The sequence below is a fragment of the Octodon degus genome, unplaced genomic scaffold (genome assembly GCF_000260255.1).
Source record: "Octodon degus isolate 3935 unplaced genomic scaffold, OctDeg1.0 scaffold00051, whole genome shotgun sequence".
Lineage (NCBI taxonomy): Eukaryota > Metazoa > Chordata > Mammalia > Rodentia > Octodontidae > Octodon > Octodon degus.
The window spans coordinates 4,434,480-4,449,156 of NW_004524627.1; the positions used below are offsets into that span (position 1 = coordinate 4,434,480).

Here is a 14,677-nt window from a genome sequence, read left to right on the forward strand (position 1 = left end):
GCACTCTCCCTCGGTTTATCCAAGGGAAACTCGGCACAGTGATGAACGCCATCTCCTACCCACAGAAAATGGCATCAGCAGTGAAAACCTAGTGTTCTAGAACTTTGAGGCACCAAATAAAATAATGTCAAAGCTAAAAATGTCAATAAATAATGTCAAATAAAATAAATAATGTTAGCCAGAACTGAGAAATCTTAATGCCCAAGCTTTGGATAAATGAAATAGAAGTACTAAACTTTCAAACAATATATTTGAGGCAGATACTCTGGTTTATCTTCAGATCGTATTAATCTTTCACCTTTTACAATATATTTGAGGCAGAATGATAAGTATGTGTTGAATTTTTACCAATCATATTTCATGTCAAGTATCATAAAACATTTATAAAAATTAATCATAAATTCAGAGGTCCATGACAAGTCTAAATTTTCAAAAGCAAAAGTTACATTTTCCACAACATCTAATCAAAATGAAATTAAGTTAGAAACTTGAGTGTTGAAATAAGAATATATGACCTTGGAGAGTTTGTATTGCTCTTTTGTTTGTTTTTGGTGGCACTGAGGATTGAATCCAGGGAGTGTGGAGCTACATCCCCCACGCTTTTGTTTCTCTTTTGGGATGGGTCTCACTAAGTTGCCCAGGCTGGTCTTGAACTCAGAATCCTCTTGCACTATCCTGCCAGGTAGCTGGGGGCTACATGTCACCATGCTGGCTCTTTTGTGATCTTTTAACACTTAAGCAGACTAAAAAATACAATGATAGCTTTCTTGGCAAGTAATAAAGACTGTGTCTGTATATCTGTCTGTACACACACATCGCAAAACCTATACAACCAAAGTTGTGCTAAAATGAAAATTTATATCTTTAAATAGCTTAGTTGAGGGCTGGTGAGATGGCTCAGTGGTCTAAAGCACCTACTTAGAACAAGCTTAGCAAAGCACAGGGACCGTGGTTCAATCCCCCAGCACCACATGCCAGCCAGCCCCGCCCCCTGGTGGGCTGAGCTGGCCACGTGCGCACACACACACACACACACACACACATAAATAAATAAAATTTTTATTAAAAAAATAATAAAATTTAAAAAAATAAATAGCTTAGTTGATCAAAAGGAAAATAAGCAAATATTCAAATTAGGATTTTACAAAAAAAAACTCAGAACAATAAGAACTTTATGGGACTTGAAGGATAAAATAAATATAAAAAAGAATTTAAAACAAAAATGGTGAAGGACAACAGTGGTTAATAATGCATCCAGTCACATCAAAAAAAAGAGGAATTAAGTTAGGAAAGACATTCTGTGAACAGATATAGAAGAAGATTTGTGTTTTGCTTTGTTATACAAGATCTTGGTCACAGCCCAGGCTGACCTCCCACTCTTGGGCTCATAAGAGCTTTTTGCCTCTGAGTAGCCAGGTGTCCATTGTGCCTGGCTTTAAGAGAATTGCTTTAATCATGAAAGAAACCACACAGCTCTAAGCTAATGGTTTGAAAATCCCTGTGAAATGAATTGAGAAATACCACCCGACATGAGTTTCATGTTGGATGATGGTAATAATCTGGAGACGGGGTGGTGATGATACACATAGTATGGGTGTGCCTGATGCCACCAACTGGTCCACTTGGAAACAGCCACTGTGATGATGACATTATGTTCTAGGTATAGAAAACCTGGCCAGAGCAATAAAGGAAATTACCCAAAAACCAGATGGATAGGACACATTTAACTCCTATATGAATTTATTAGGGTTGTTTTTACATTTTTAAAAGACATAATTCTTGTTTTATATACACATTTCCACAATGTAGGTGGAAAACAGCAAAACAAAGTGGAAATTTTCCAATTCATTCCATAGTGCAGACACAGAACTGCCTCATACCAAAACCGGAGAGCCTGCCCCGTAGCTCAGTTCTTTAAGTGGCTGCTTCAACAAAGCAGTCAGGCTCAGGTTGCTGTGGATCGATCCCCACAACTCAAGCCAGCCAAACCTGCCCTGAAGGCATTTGGAGCAAAAAAAAAAAATCCTTCTGCCAAAACCAAATTTAAAATATCCCAAACAGTAGGTGTATCTGCCTATGAATGTGGACATAAGATTTTAATGGGTCAGCTGGACCACATAAATCCTCCTAGATTACTGTCTACCCCAGTCCCCACACAAGGCCTGATTTCACACAAGGCCTCAACAGATGACCTAGGATAGGCATATGGATGTTGTCAAATGTAGCATCCTTTAGACTCCATTCCAAACAGAGTGGTCCCCTGGAACTCATGCCCAGAAAAAAACTGGAGTAAGTGACCAAATCCAAGACAAAGATGTAAAATTCTAGCGCTTGTTTATCAACAATCACTAGTCAGAAAAATGTAACAATTTTTAATCGAATTGTAGCACAATAGAGAATGCTCATAAGAATTATTTATAATGTAGATGCACAAGGCTCTGAACTTTGCTGATTTTTTTTTAAAAAGAACTGATGAGATTTACTGTTTGATGACAAGAAAACTAGGTTTTGTAACAATTCCAGTTTTCCTCCATACAGTATACCCAGGCAGAATTTTTCTTAGAACTTTACAAAGAGAGATTATTTTGGTAGAATAAATCATCAAGAATAAAAAATAATCTAAAAAATAAAGTGATGAGGGGCTGGTGAGATGGCTCAGTGGTCTAAAGCACCTACTTAGAACAGCTTAGCAAAGCGCAGGGACCGCGGTTCAATCCCCCAGCACCACATGCCAGCCAGCCCCGCCCCCTGGTGGGCTGAGCTGGCCACACACACACACACACACACACACACACACAAAATAAATAAAATTAAAAAATATATAAAAAAATAAAAATAAATAAATAAAAAGTAAAGTGCTGAGAAGAGACTAACATACCTCATAAAGTATAAAAAATAAAGTAGGTGCTAGAGATGGAGGGAAGGGTCTCTTCCTTCTTCACTGTTTCTGTTAATTTATTTTGCTTGGTATTTGTATCCTTACTGTGCTCATAGTGTTTTGCAAGGGACAAGTTTCCATTTGGATGATGAGAACAATCAAGATGGGGGGTGGTGAAGGTTGCATAGCAGTGTGGACGTGCTTAAATGCCACTAACTTGTCTATGTTAAAACAGTAACAGTGGTAACTTTATGTTATGTCAGCTTTCCACTCATGGGAAAAATCCAGAATTCACTCTCACAAGCTGCTGACTGTAGACGTGATGACTTCTGAGGACCAACAGAGCCTACCCAATCCATAGAGGAGAAAAATCGTTACTGCCTAGCATGATGTGGGAAATGCTAAGTAGGATTATAGTCATACCATAGTACATTCACTAGACCCAACAAGATTTAAATAGGTGGCTGGATATACCCTGCACATCTGGTCCCTTGGACAGTACTCAAATTGCCAGGTCATCCTGGTGTGGGTCAGAGGACTGTCAGACTAGCTGCCTTTAAGGATGCTGCTGTTCTTTGCTGTTCAGCTTACTTCCATATGAAACTGATGCTGGGTTTTATTTTTCTATAGTTATACCACTGATGGTTGAAATCACCTATTTGAATTTCATTGGCTAGTTCTAATTCCTTTTTTTCTTTGTGTGTGTGTGCAACCAGGGATTGAACTGAGGCCCTTGGCTTGCCAGGGAAGTGCTTATTCCACTGAGCCATCTCCCCGGCCCCAGCTACTTCTAATTCTTAAGTATTTGGAGATCAAGAGACAAAGTATATTTTATGGAGTTCTTCAGACTCCAACTTGTGTGGGACAGAAGGGCACCTTTAACCAGTCCTCATATGAGGTGGTGTGGGCATTATTTGCCTATCATGGTCATTTTCTGAAAAAGAAAATGTCATTTTCCTTTTTAAAATTAAAACACACACACATATAAATGAGCTGTAAGCCTTTAGAAAAATACTTAGATCATTATTAATATTCTGACTTTCACCTATCTATAATTATCATTTTATTAGTTACTATTGACAGTTGTCTTGATTACTTTTAACTTGTTGCTAGGACAAATACCCAACACTCAAAATTAAGGAAGGAAAGGTTTATTTAGTTCACAGTTTATGGTGGTTTCAGTTCACACTTTGATGGCTCCAAGACACACGGAGCTTCGGCAGAAAACAATAAAGAGCAGAGGAGGTGCAACAGCTGCGGGGTCCATCCAGCCTCTCCTTTTGCACTTAACTGCAGTGGCATAATGCACATTGGGACTTCTCCATGAAGGGAGGGCAACCGGCAGGCAGGCGACCAGCAGAGAAGCCTACCTCAATTCCTTTACATACACTTTTCATGTTGAATCACTCTGGGGTGGCCCATTGCACACTGCACCATGCCCCAGGGCTGAGCCAATTTTGCCCCGGAGGGGCCCAATTGCACCCTAGGGTGGAACCAATCAAGCCCCAGGGCACCCCCCCCCCCCCCCCGCTGGTGGAACCACAGAGCCGATCCAGCCGAGCTTCCAGCATCAAGTTGACACGATGTATCAACTACCACAACAGTATGGATCTTTATTAATGGAGAATATAGGTGAAAAAAAGGATACCAGAAGTATATATTGAATAGAATAACCCTGAAAGAATTACACATAAAACCCAAAACTATTTTTAAAACAAACAAGAAATGACAATTTTGTAACATTTATTTCTGCTTAGCTTGTTTATATGCATTGAATATAGACTTGTGCCTCACTTGCTTTTACTTTAAACTGTTTGTGCTTCTGCAGGTGGGTTCGGTGGTGGCTGTGGGCTGGATCCGTTCCCGCAAGGCCGTGGACTGGCGCCTCTTCCGGAACATTTTTGTGGCTTGGTTTGTGACTGTCCCCGTGGCTGGCCTGTTCAGTGCTGCAATCATGGCTCTCCTCATGTATGGGATCCTTCCATACGTGTGATTTGTGGTCTTCCAGCCAGTACACTGCTAAAGGCTCAGTCCAGCATGGGTGTGTGGAAGTCATGCACCCGCGTCATCCACACACACCTGAGCACACATGGGCTGTCCCTAGCCACCTCTCCACATCCTTGTCAGACGTTCCTACCACACCGCTCGCCAGGCTACGGCGACACACCATCAGAGCTAACCGAACTGCTGTATATAGTAATGTGTGTTAAACTGTCTTGTGGTACAAGGTGGCGCAATTACTTATATACTAAATATACATTGTACACATAGAATAGGTAGCATTGCAAACATACTCAAAATGGGAGTGGAGATTATTGCCTAGAATTCAGTATTAATAAATCATGTACATAATGATTTCAGTGGCAAATGTTAAGAACTTTACAGAAGAAAGTGTAGATTGGGAAAGGGTTTTTGCCAAATATTTTCCCCTTTTAATATACTACAAGATGAGTGAGATACACAACACAAACTTGGGCAAGTGTATGTAGGTGTGACTGTTAATGCTGGGACAAGAGGTCACCAGTGCTTTCACTGAGAAATGTGTTCATATGCTGTGTATCAATTATTGTATAATATATCATACTTGTTTTTGTAAATACAGTACTTAAAACTGTACTTTTTTTAATGGTGTGGTTCCCTTATACTTTTTTGAGCAGAGAATTTTGGAAAGTACCAAAGAAGCAGGGGAATAGTTTGCCAGTATTAATTTCACTTTGCCTGTCTCCCTTCCCAAGCTCACTCCCATTGCCTGGGATGGATGAAGACCAGCCAAGCTCGAGCTCGCACCAGAGCAGGGTGTGTGGTCGAGCACCAGCCACACCTCACATTTGTGTCATGTTTTGGTCCCCCGCCACATCCCACAGCAGCACCACTGCTGCCACATACCAGATCCTGCTCAGCCCCACAGTGGCCTTTTATTGTCACCAGCGTGGAGAATGTACTGATGTAAGGGTATGACTAAGCACTACATAGCAAGTCCAGGTGAGTTTCCACCCTGCAGCCTGCACCACAGAATTCCTGTCTCAGACATTAAAGTCCCTGAGGCTTTTGATGTGCTTTGACATTTTAGAAATCTGGGAGCTAAGGGAGTTGAAATATTGGAAAATACACTGGGTTTGAGGGTTTCCTTGACGCCTTTACATCCCAACGCTCTCCTATAGTCCACTGGATCATCTTCTCTTGATAGCACGAGGGAAGAAGTCTGACTAATGTTAGAGCCTGAAACTATGGAAATGCTGCTAAAATTTTTATATTGACAAACATTTTCACGGCACTTCATTGTGATTTTTCATTAATCAAACATATTAAATTTATAATAAAAAAATACCCCTCAAAAGTTTGCCTCTGAAGTCTGTTCCAAAATATCCTAATTTTTTTTCCAGTTTCCACCTGAGTTCAATGTTCAATCCCTGGTTCCACCAAAAAAAAAAAAAAAAGGAATTAAAATGTGAAAGTTATGGGGAAATGCAAGTCAAAACCACACTGAGATTGTATCTCACTCCAGTCAGAATAGCAGTCATCAAGAATATAAAAACAAAAACAAACAAAGAAAACTAAGGGACTGTAGAGAGAGCGCAGTAGAATAAGCGCTTACCTGGCAAGCACAGGATCCTGAGTTCAATCCCTGGTATTGGGGGGGAAAGGAAAAAAAATATATATATATATATATATACACACACACACACACACACATACAGAAAATGCTGGTGAGAATGTTGGGAGCCAAAGGAATCTTTCCTCACTGCTGGTGGGAATGTAATTAGCACAGCCATTATGGAAACTGGTACCAGGTTCCTTCAAACCTAAAGACAGAGCCACTGTTTGACCCAGCTGAACCACTCCTTGATGCATACTCAAAGCAACTGAAGCCAGCAGACTATAGATACCTACACACTGGAGCACATTCCAGAACAGCTCATGGACAGAGAAAACATACACACCATGAAGTCAGCCACATGACTAAATTCTGGCATTACAAGAAAATGGGTGCATTCAGAGATTATCATGTTGAGTGAAATAATCCAGATTCAGAAATATGACTATCATATATTCTCAATATGTGGAATTTAAAAGCAATGACAAGGAAGTAGAAGGGAGACTATTAGTAAATAAGAGGAAGGGGAGAGGGAGGGGCTGGGTAAGGGCAATCCATGGGAAATATTATGTGCAAAAACACACATTGAAACCACCCTGAAAATGTAATGAGGCGGGCAAAGGAGCCAGAGGAAGGGGTTGAAAATAAGCAGTGTGTTGTATGTACAACTAAGTCTGTCAAAATGAAACCCATTAATCTGTACAGCCAGGGAAAAGTGGATAAAATTAAAACTGTGGAACTGACAGTTTTCAGGTGCCTTTTATTGTTCTTCCCCCCCCCCCCCCCGTATTCTACTACCATTACATAGTTGTACAGAAAATACACATGAAAAAGAAAAGGCTAGAACAGCCCACAGGCACCAGGGTCCTGAAAACATTCCATCATGGAGCTGGCCTAAGGGGGCTCTGTCCTCATCAGGACACCAGTTTCCAGCTGAGACCCTGCAAAGGAAGCAGTTACTACCTCAGTATTTATCAGGGCTATGTTTTGTTGCCCTGAAGTCTTGAAGTTCTGGGCTCAAGTGATCCTCCCACTTCAGGCTCTTGAGCAGCAGGTAGGACCACAGCATACCGCACTACACTCAGCTTCAGCACTTCAATTGTTTATGCTTCCTTTCTGGAGGTCTGCTCTGAGGACAGCATTATCAGGTGAAGAAAAGAAAGAAAAAAAAAGCAGAGTTCCATAATGTTTTATTTTCTGAGGCATTTCTAGATAAATAGATGCACCTTGACATCACGCTCTTCATGAAATAAATTGGACACACATGTCAATATAACATTGTCTGTGGCATGAGAAACCAAGAAGTATTAAAAAAAAGAAAAGGACCAAAATGTATAACACATATTGTGAAATAGAAAATGTTCAAATGGGCAAGTAGAAAGGAAGGGACAAGAAATAAAACAGAGGAAAAAAAGAAATAAAATGGAAGCAAAGCTTGTGTAAATAAGGAGAAAAGCGGTAAGGGGAAGGCAGGAGAATGGGGGAAAAGTGTATGTACAGGTACAAATTCCCTATGATGAATGTGATCATCATGTGTATCTAAGGTGTACCAATACAATTAATTTAAAAAACAAAAAACAGAGCTAACCAAGATAAAACAAGAATTGAACAAAAACAAATGTGGATCACCTGCTTGCTTGACGGAAACTGGCAAGCCTTGGAGAGTATGTTCACAAGGAAATGGAGCCTTGCTCATAATAAACTCTCATCCTCTTCAGTATCTTCATAAAATATCATCCTTTATTACTTAAAAAATAATATACAATAAAAAATAAACCTCCAAAGTACCTTATGAAAAAATAAGTAAATTATACTCCATCATCCCACAACATCAATTTCTGAAAGTCTCCTTTTCCTTATTTTAGTTGGCCCTTCAAACATGAGCTGGCCAGCACCGGGGACACTGAGGCAGGCCTGAGAGAATCCAGGCAACTGCACAGGGGACAAGAAAGGGCAAATCAGGCTTTCACTGACCTGCTCCATCCCTGCTGTCCCCACCACTTCAGCAGCTGTCACTGTCTTCAGCCGAAGTCTGTCTTCACAGAAGCAGGTGGTACACAGATGTGAGTGCCAGGTGCCCCAGGCCCCTACTCTACCACACCCATTTCTCCCAAGGGCAGGGAGGACACTGCCCCTCTGTAGTCCTGCTCAGATTTCTGTACACCTAAAGTGCTTCAAGAAATCAGTATTTTTAAAATTTTATCTTTATAATAAATACTTTAATAACAGGACTGTGCAATAGGCATGGGAGGAAGGTACAGGGAAGGGACCCAGTGGCATATGACTAAGAAGTTGGAAAGTAAGCTTGGAAGGAGGGAAAAGGGCTGATTCAGACTTTCTATACAGGAAACCTGAGGAATCAGGTGATCTTAGGTAGAGTTTCACATTCAAGAACAACTATGCGGCAAGATCAAAATTTACTTATACAAAAAAGGGATTGTGGTCACAATAGACAACTTCCTTGTCTTTCCCAAGGCAAAGCCTTAGAAATTTCAACCTATGTGTGGACAAGGGAGCAGCAAGAAGGCCAAAGATGGACTGAAGGTCCCAGGGGCAGAAAGCACGGGAGACAGTCTTGACTGCAGCCACCATAGCGGCACCTAGTGGGGTCGAGTTTAGTTGCAATTATGACTGCCCTTAGGCAGCCTTTTGTTTTTTTAAAACTTTATTTATTTGTGTGTGTGTGTGTGTGTGTGTGTGTGTGTGTGTGTGGCCAGCTCAGCCCACCAGGGGGCGGGGCTGGCTGGCATGTGGTGCTGGGGGATTGAACCGCGGTCCCTGTGCTTTGCTAAGCTTGTTGTAAGTAGGTGCTTTAGACCACTGAGCCATCTCTCCAGCCCTTGGGCAGCCTTTTGAAATTGCAGCAGGGGATCATCTTATAAAATGTTAATTTTATCATAACTCAGAGCTGCAAGAAATGACAGGAATTTTCTGTGCATCTCTGATGCTCACAAATAACTATGACTGTACGAAGAGAGGCAACTCATACTCATTTAGTAAACATCAGAACTGAGTGCTGGCCTGGCCACCAGGGGAAGACACAAGCACTGGCCTCAGGACAGGAGAGTGCAGCCCCACTGAGTGGCAAGGTCCTCGGGCACAGGAGGGTTGGGAAGTGGCTCAGGAGGGTGATTATGTGGCACCCTCTCCTAGGGGGCCAAGCCAAATCTGGGCAAAAGCAGGGACAGCATGGCTCCAAGTGCACACAATTAGTACCATGCCCTGTGCTCTGGGCCAGGCCATCTGTAGCACCTGCTCCTGACCCTGCATCCCCCTCCCCCAGAGTAGAGGAGCAGATGTGACTAGGCATCCGGTTAGCAGTGATCAGAGAACACCCTGTCATCCAGCCTGTGTGAAAATGCAGAGACAATCCACACAGTCCAGCACTGTTGCTGATCACACTGAGCTGAGTTCCAGGGTCCTCTGTTCTCCACAAGGAGAGGACTGGCCTCTATCCACTGACACCTTGTCCCAACAACTCGCAGGGTGAGAAAGAACAGGGTTTTCTTCCTACCCACAAATGAGAAGGCCCCTGTGGCACCTATCATGTCTAAGTAAAGGCACACAGAATCTCCAAAAGCTCCTCACAAACACAATACATATATACTGAGAACCAAGTGTAGTCAGAAAAGGTGGCCTGTACTCCCAGTATCCTCCCCCCAAAACCAAAATACACTAGAACTGAATGTTAAGTGAAAGCAGAAGAAAAGAGGACAGAACAAGCAGAAGAAATGGGATCTGGAGTGCCAGGAATACACTCCAAGGCAAAGGTGGACCACAGTGCAGGAACAGCAATCCTCACACACGTGTGTACATACACCAACGCTGCAAAGTAGCTGAAGAATAACACAGAAATAGCTTTAGCTTGACCTCAGATCCTAACCTATCTAAGGCTCCAGGACCTGAGATTCAGACAAGTTAACAATGAGCTTCCAAGGTCAAACACATTTGACAATCAAATGAAAACTGGGCCCCTCCTTGCCCCCTGAGCAGATACTCAAGTATGATGGCTTAGCAGTGAATCACAGTATCTTCCTGGTCACTGCAAAGACAAATAAATACACACAGTATCATGTGTTGACTTAAATCTCCTGCAGCAAGATTTCAGCAGCTTATGCCTGGGCTGAGCTCAGTGAGAAAGTGTATGTTTACCCTACACAACTCCCCACACTCAGAAGTGCCACTGAAGAAACCTCTCATGTGTTACTGTATTCAGGAAAGCAGCACGGATCTCTCCCACCATTTCCACAAGGCACTGTTCTGAGGGGTGGCGTGCAGGCACAGGCACAGGCACATGGTGTCTTGCCTTGGCCCAGAACCCCAGCACTCTGCCTGCGCCGTCTGGGTTCCTGCAGCGCTGTAGCCCTGCTGTGTGCTGTGCTGCCTGCCACAGGCCTTCTGCCTCGCCCAGTGACACTCGGATGGAAGTTTTCCTCGTTATAAATTCAATTCAGAAAACTGGAAATAAAAAAATTACTTATAATTCCACCTTCCTAGGATAATTAAATATTAACATGTTGGAGCTTTTTTCCTTACATTTACATATACATTTTTAAAGCTAAGATTGTTATTCTTTTTCTTCTGCTCTATTTACCTTTTCTGTAAGGGAACATTTCTTTATGTTTTCTTAAGTATTTTGATTTGTACTAAGTATTGTTCCACTTAATGAGAATACTGTTTTACATAAAGTGACCAGCATAGGGCCTATCCCCAGGGACTCCCTCATTGCCAAGGGTACTCAGCACACAGTCCAAACTAACTACAATTCATTAAAATTAGTACCAATTAGTAATTTGGATAACTGCATTAATACAAACTTTGGCTCCTTTGGCTCTGCAACATGAAAGAAATCATTTGAAAGAATGAGAAGAAAGGAGAAAAACTATAAGTGGTCCATGCACACGACACAAGGCTAACTGGACCCAAGATGGTCTACTCCCCTCCTGTTTCACTTCGCTTCCTGTAATGGTGGCAGAATCCACAAAGATAACGTGAGATAAAATAAAATCCCTTCTTGTGGTTGGTATCATACTCTCCACCATAAATGATGTTTAGTTATTACCCAATGGCACAATTTTAGTGAAGCATACTGTTTAGTAAAGCTAAAGAGAGTCTGCCCCATATCCCAACCTATCTAAGGCTCCAGAACCTGAGATTCAGAGAAGTTAGCAGTGAGCTTCCAAGGTCAAACATTTGGCCGTCAAATGAAAACTGGGACCCTGCTTGCCCCCTGAGCAGTTAAATAGGATGGCTCAGCAGTGAATCCCAGTATCTTCTCATCACTGCAAAGACAAATAAATATGCACTCTATCATGTGTTGACTTAAATCTCTTGCAGCAAGATTTGGTAGTAGTAAGGGATATGTTTTGTTTTGTTTTGTTTTTCCCGGAACCAGGGATTGAACTCAGGCCCTTGAGCTTGCCAGGCAAGCGTTTATTCTACTGTGCTATCTCCCTGGCCCCTAAGGGATATGTTATACTAAAGTTTCTCAGAAAATAAATACACCCAGTCTATTTGGAAACTGAGTAAGCAATCTGAATAGACAAACATGAACTCTACATGATAAGCAAACATATAAGAAGAGTTCTTTCTCACTGGCTACTAGGGAAATGCAAATCAAAATATGAATATTTACCTGTAAAACTGGTAAAAATTTGAAAGTTTAGTTAACTTTAGTATTACTGAGGACATACAGAAAGGTTACTCAAACACCACTGGTAGAAATATAAATTAGTACAAAATTCTTGAAGGATAAATTTATGTCATATATCAAACACATATACTTTCTTAATAAAATAAAAAAAGGGATATACTGTAGAACCCAGAAATCTCATGCCTAGAAACCCACCTTATACATCTAGACTGTCTCCTCTGACAGTCACTAGCTACGTGCTGCTGCCCTGCCATACTCTAGAGTACAATAGTGCTATGTGGCCAGAGCCCATCACACAGGACAGGGCAGATTTAGATCATTTTCGTTTTCACACAAGGTTCTGCCTAGTTATGCTGCTGTGGAAATATCCACAAAAATGGCTAAGTGTCAATGTGACATCAGTTATAAAGTAAAAAACAATACAGCAAAAAGAACTGTTAATAAACTGTCATTTATACTACAGCATATAAATAAAAAATATCCACAGATACATGAACAGAAAGAATTCCAATGTTAAAAGTATATGGCAAGCACAGTATGCGCTGTAACATTTTACATATAACTTATAAAATCACTAATGACACTAAAAATATCTGCAAGGATACATATCAAGGGAGACTGGAAAGAGAAACTGGGGACTTCCATTTTTAATTTGCTCCTAAACTGTCTAATTTTGTTAAAACTCAATATATATCTTGTATTTCACCTGATTTTCAAAAGTCCTATTCTTAAAAAGATAATTTCAGTAAGAGTCTGATTTCTTTTCTAAACCAGCATTTTTTCTTTGGCCATAATGTTTTTGTTTTAATTTTTAAAAAGTTGTATTTATTTAGAAGCATTCAGAATGTCAATGAAACAGTTTCAACTGTTTGTTTTGTTGGTTTGCAATTACAGAGTGGCACTCAGTTAACAGAACAATTATTTTGTATAAGCTGCCTCAGAGACAACTGAAGATGAAAAAACACTGTCCCCATACCTAATCTGTGCTGTGCACCAACAATTCTATGCCAATTTGCAACTCCCATACTGCACCGGGCAAAGTTAATGGCTACTGAAAATACCACCAGGACAGGGATAAAAACACATTTGGTATTGTGCTAAATATACCAAAAAAAAAAAAAAAAAAAAAAAGACACTGTATAGTTTAAAAACAAATTTTACACAGCCTTACATCTCCTTTTTTTCTTCTTCAAAAGGAGTTGTGTATAGGGTGGTTAAATGCTTTATAGACAAAAAAAAAAAAAAAAAAAAAAAAAATGCGCTAGAACCAACTTATTCATCATCATCCTCTTCTTCATCCTCATCTTCTTCATCTTCTTTTTCTTGTTTTTTTTTCAGCCTTGACAGCTCCCTTTTTTGCTACATCAGGTTTTCCTTTAGTCTGGTAGGCAGCAATGTCCTTTTCATACTTTTCCTTCAGCTTAACTGCCTTCTTTTCATATGGCTGCTTGTCTTAAGTATTCCACGTTTCTCCGAGTTTCTTTGTGATATCACCAATGGAGAGGCTAGGATGTGCTCCTTTGATTTTTGGGCAATACTCAGAACAGAACAAGGAGGCTGAAGAAGGCCTCTTGGGCACATTGGGATCTTTGAACTCCTTTTTTGTTTCTCTTTTTGGAGGAATATAAGGCTTCATTTCTCTTTTATAATGAGCCTTATCCGCTTTTTTCTTCAAATTTTCCTTTCTCTTTAGGAGACATGGTCATTCACCTCTCTGAACACTTGAATGTTCTGAGAAGTTAACGGAAGCATCTGGGTGCTTCTTGTGCTTCTCTCGGCAAGTTTGTACAAAGAATGCACAGGACAACATTCTGCCTCTCGGATTCTTAGGATCTCCTTTGCCCATGTTTACTTGTTTTCCTCAGTGAGGTAGAGTTGCCCAGTGCTCTTACTTGCCCTGGCACTGTCTCTATGGAGCTCAATGTACTGCAATGGCTGTGGTCATCATGTTTTTAGATGTACTAATCAAAAATTCCCAAGCCCTTGGAGGAGTCACAGATGCATCCTCTTCGAGCCATGGCTTTATTCTGCCTGTACTTCTTCTGTTTCTTCTTCCCTAAATGTACTCTTTCCTTCACCCCATATTTTCACTCACTGACTCACACCTTCACTTTTTTTTTTTTTAAACAGGTTCTTACTATGTAGTTCAGGCTGATATTGAACTCACTGTATAGCCCAGACTTTACTTTGAAATCACAGGGATCCTCCTGCCTCAGTCTCCCAAGTGCTGGGAATATAGGCATGTGCCACCACACTCAGCTTACTTAGCCTCACTTCTCAACAGTTTTATAAAACTACCAACAGAATACTCACCACCTAATCACTGCACGATGGAAAGCAAGCTCCTCAGCAGCTATGCTTCTCCCCAGGACAGAACTCATTGCTCCACCCCTTAGAAACAAAGTGAGGCAAAGCAAAGCACAGGGTCAGGCAGCAACATACATATTTCACACGTACCACTGCAGAAACAATCCACCTACGAAGACAGACATTTTCTAAAACATACCATGGCAAATATAAGAAAATCACCACTAGCAAACCAGAGAAGCAA

General features: G+C 41.0%; 1 protein-coding gene across 5 annotated transcripts in view; it reads left to right on the plus strand.

Annotated features, from left to right (window-relative positions):
- Positions 1 to 6,144, plus strand: part of Slc20a2 (solute carrier family 20 member 2) — a 107,373-nt gene extending 101,229 nt beyond the window's left edge. For all 5 annotated transcript variants that reach the window (XM_023717236.1, XM_023717234.1, XM_023717237.1 and 2 more), the window contains one exon: positions 4,707 to 6,144. In XM_023717236.1, coding sequence (XP_023573004.1) covers positions 4,707 to 4,871 — 165 coding nt within the window. In that variant the 3' untranslated portion in view covers positions 4,872 to 6,144. The remainder of the gene's footprint in view (positions 1 to 4,706) is intronic.
- Positions 6,145 to 14,677: the final 8,533 nt, after the last annotated feature.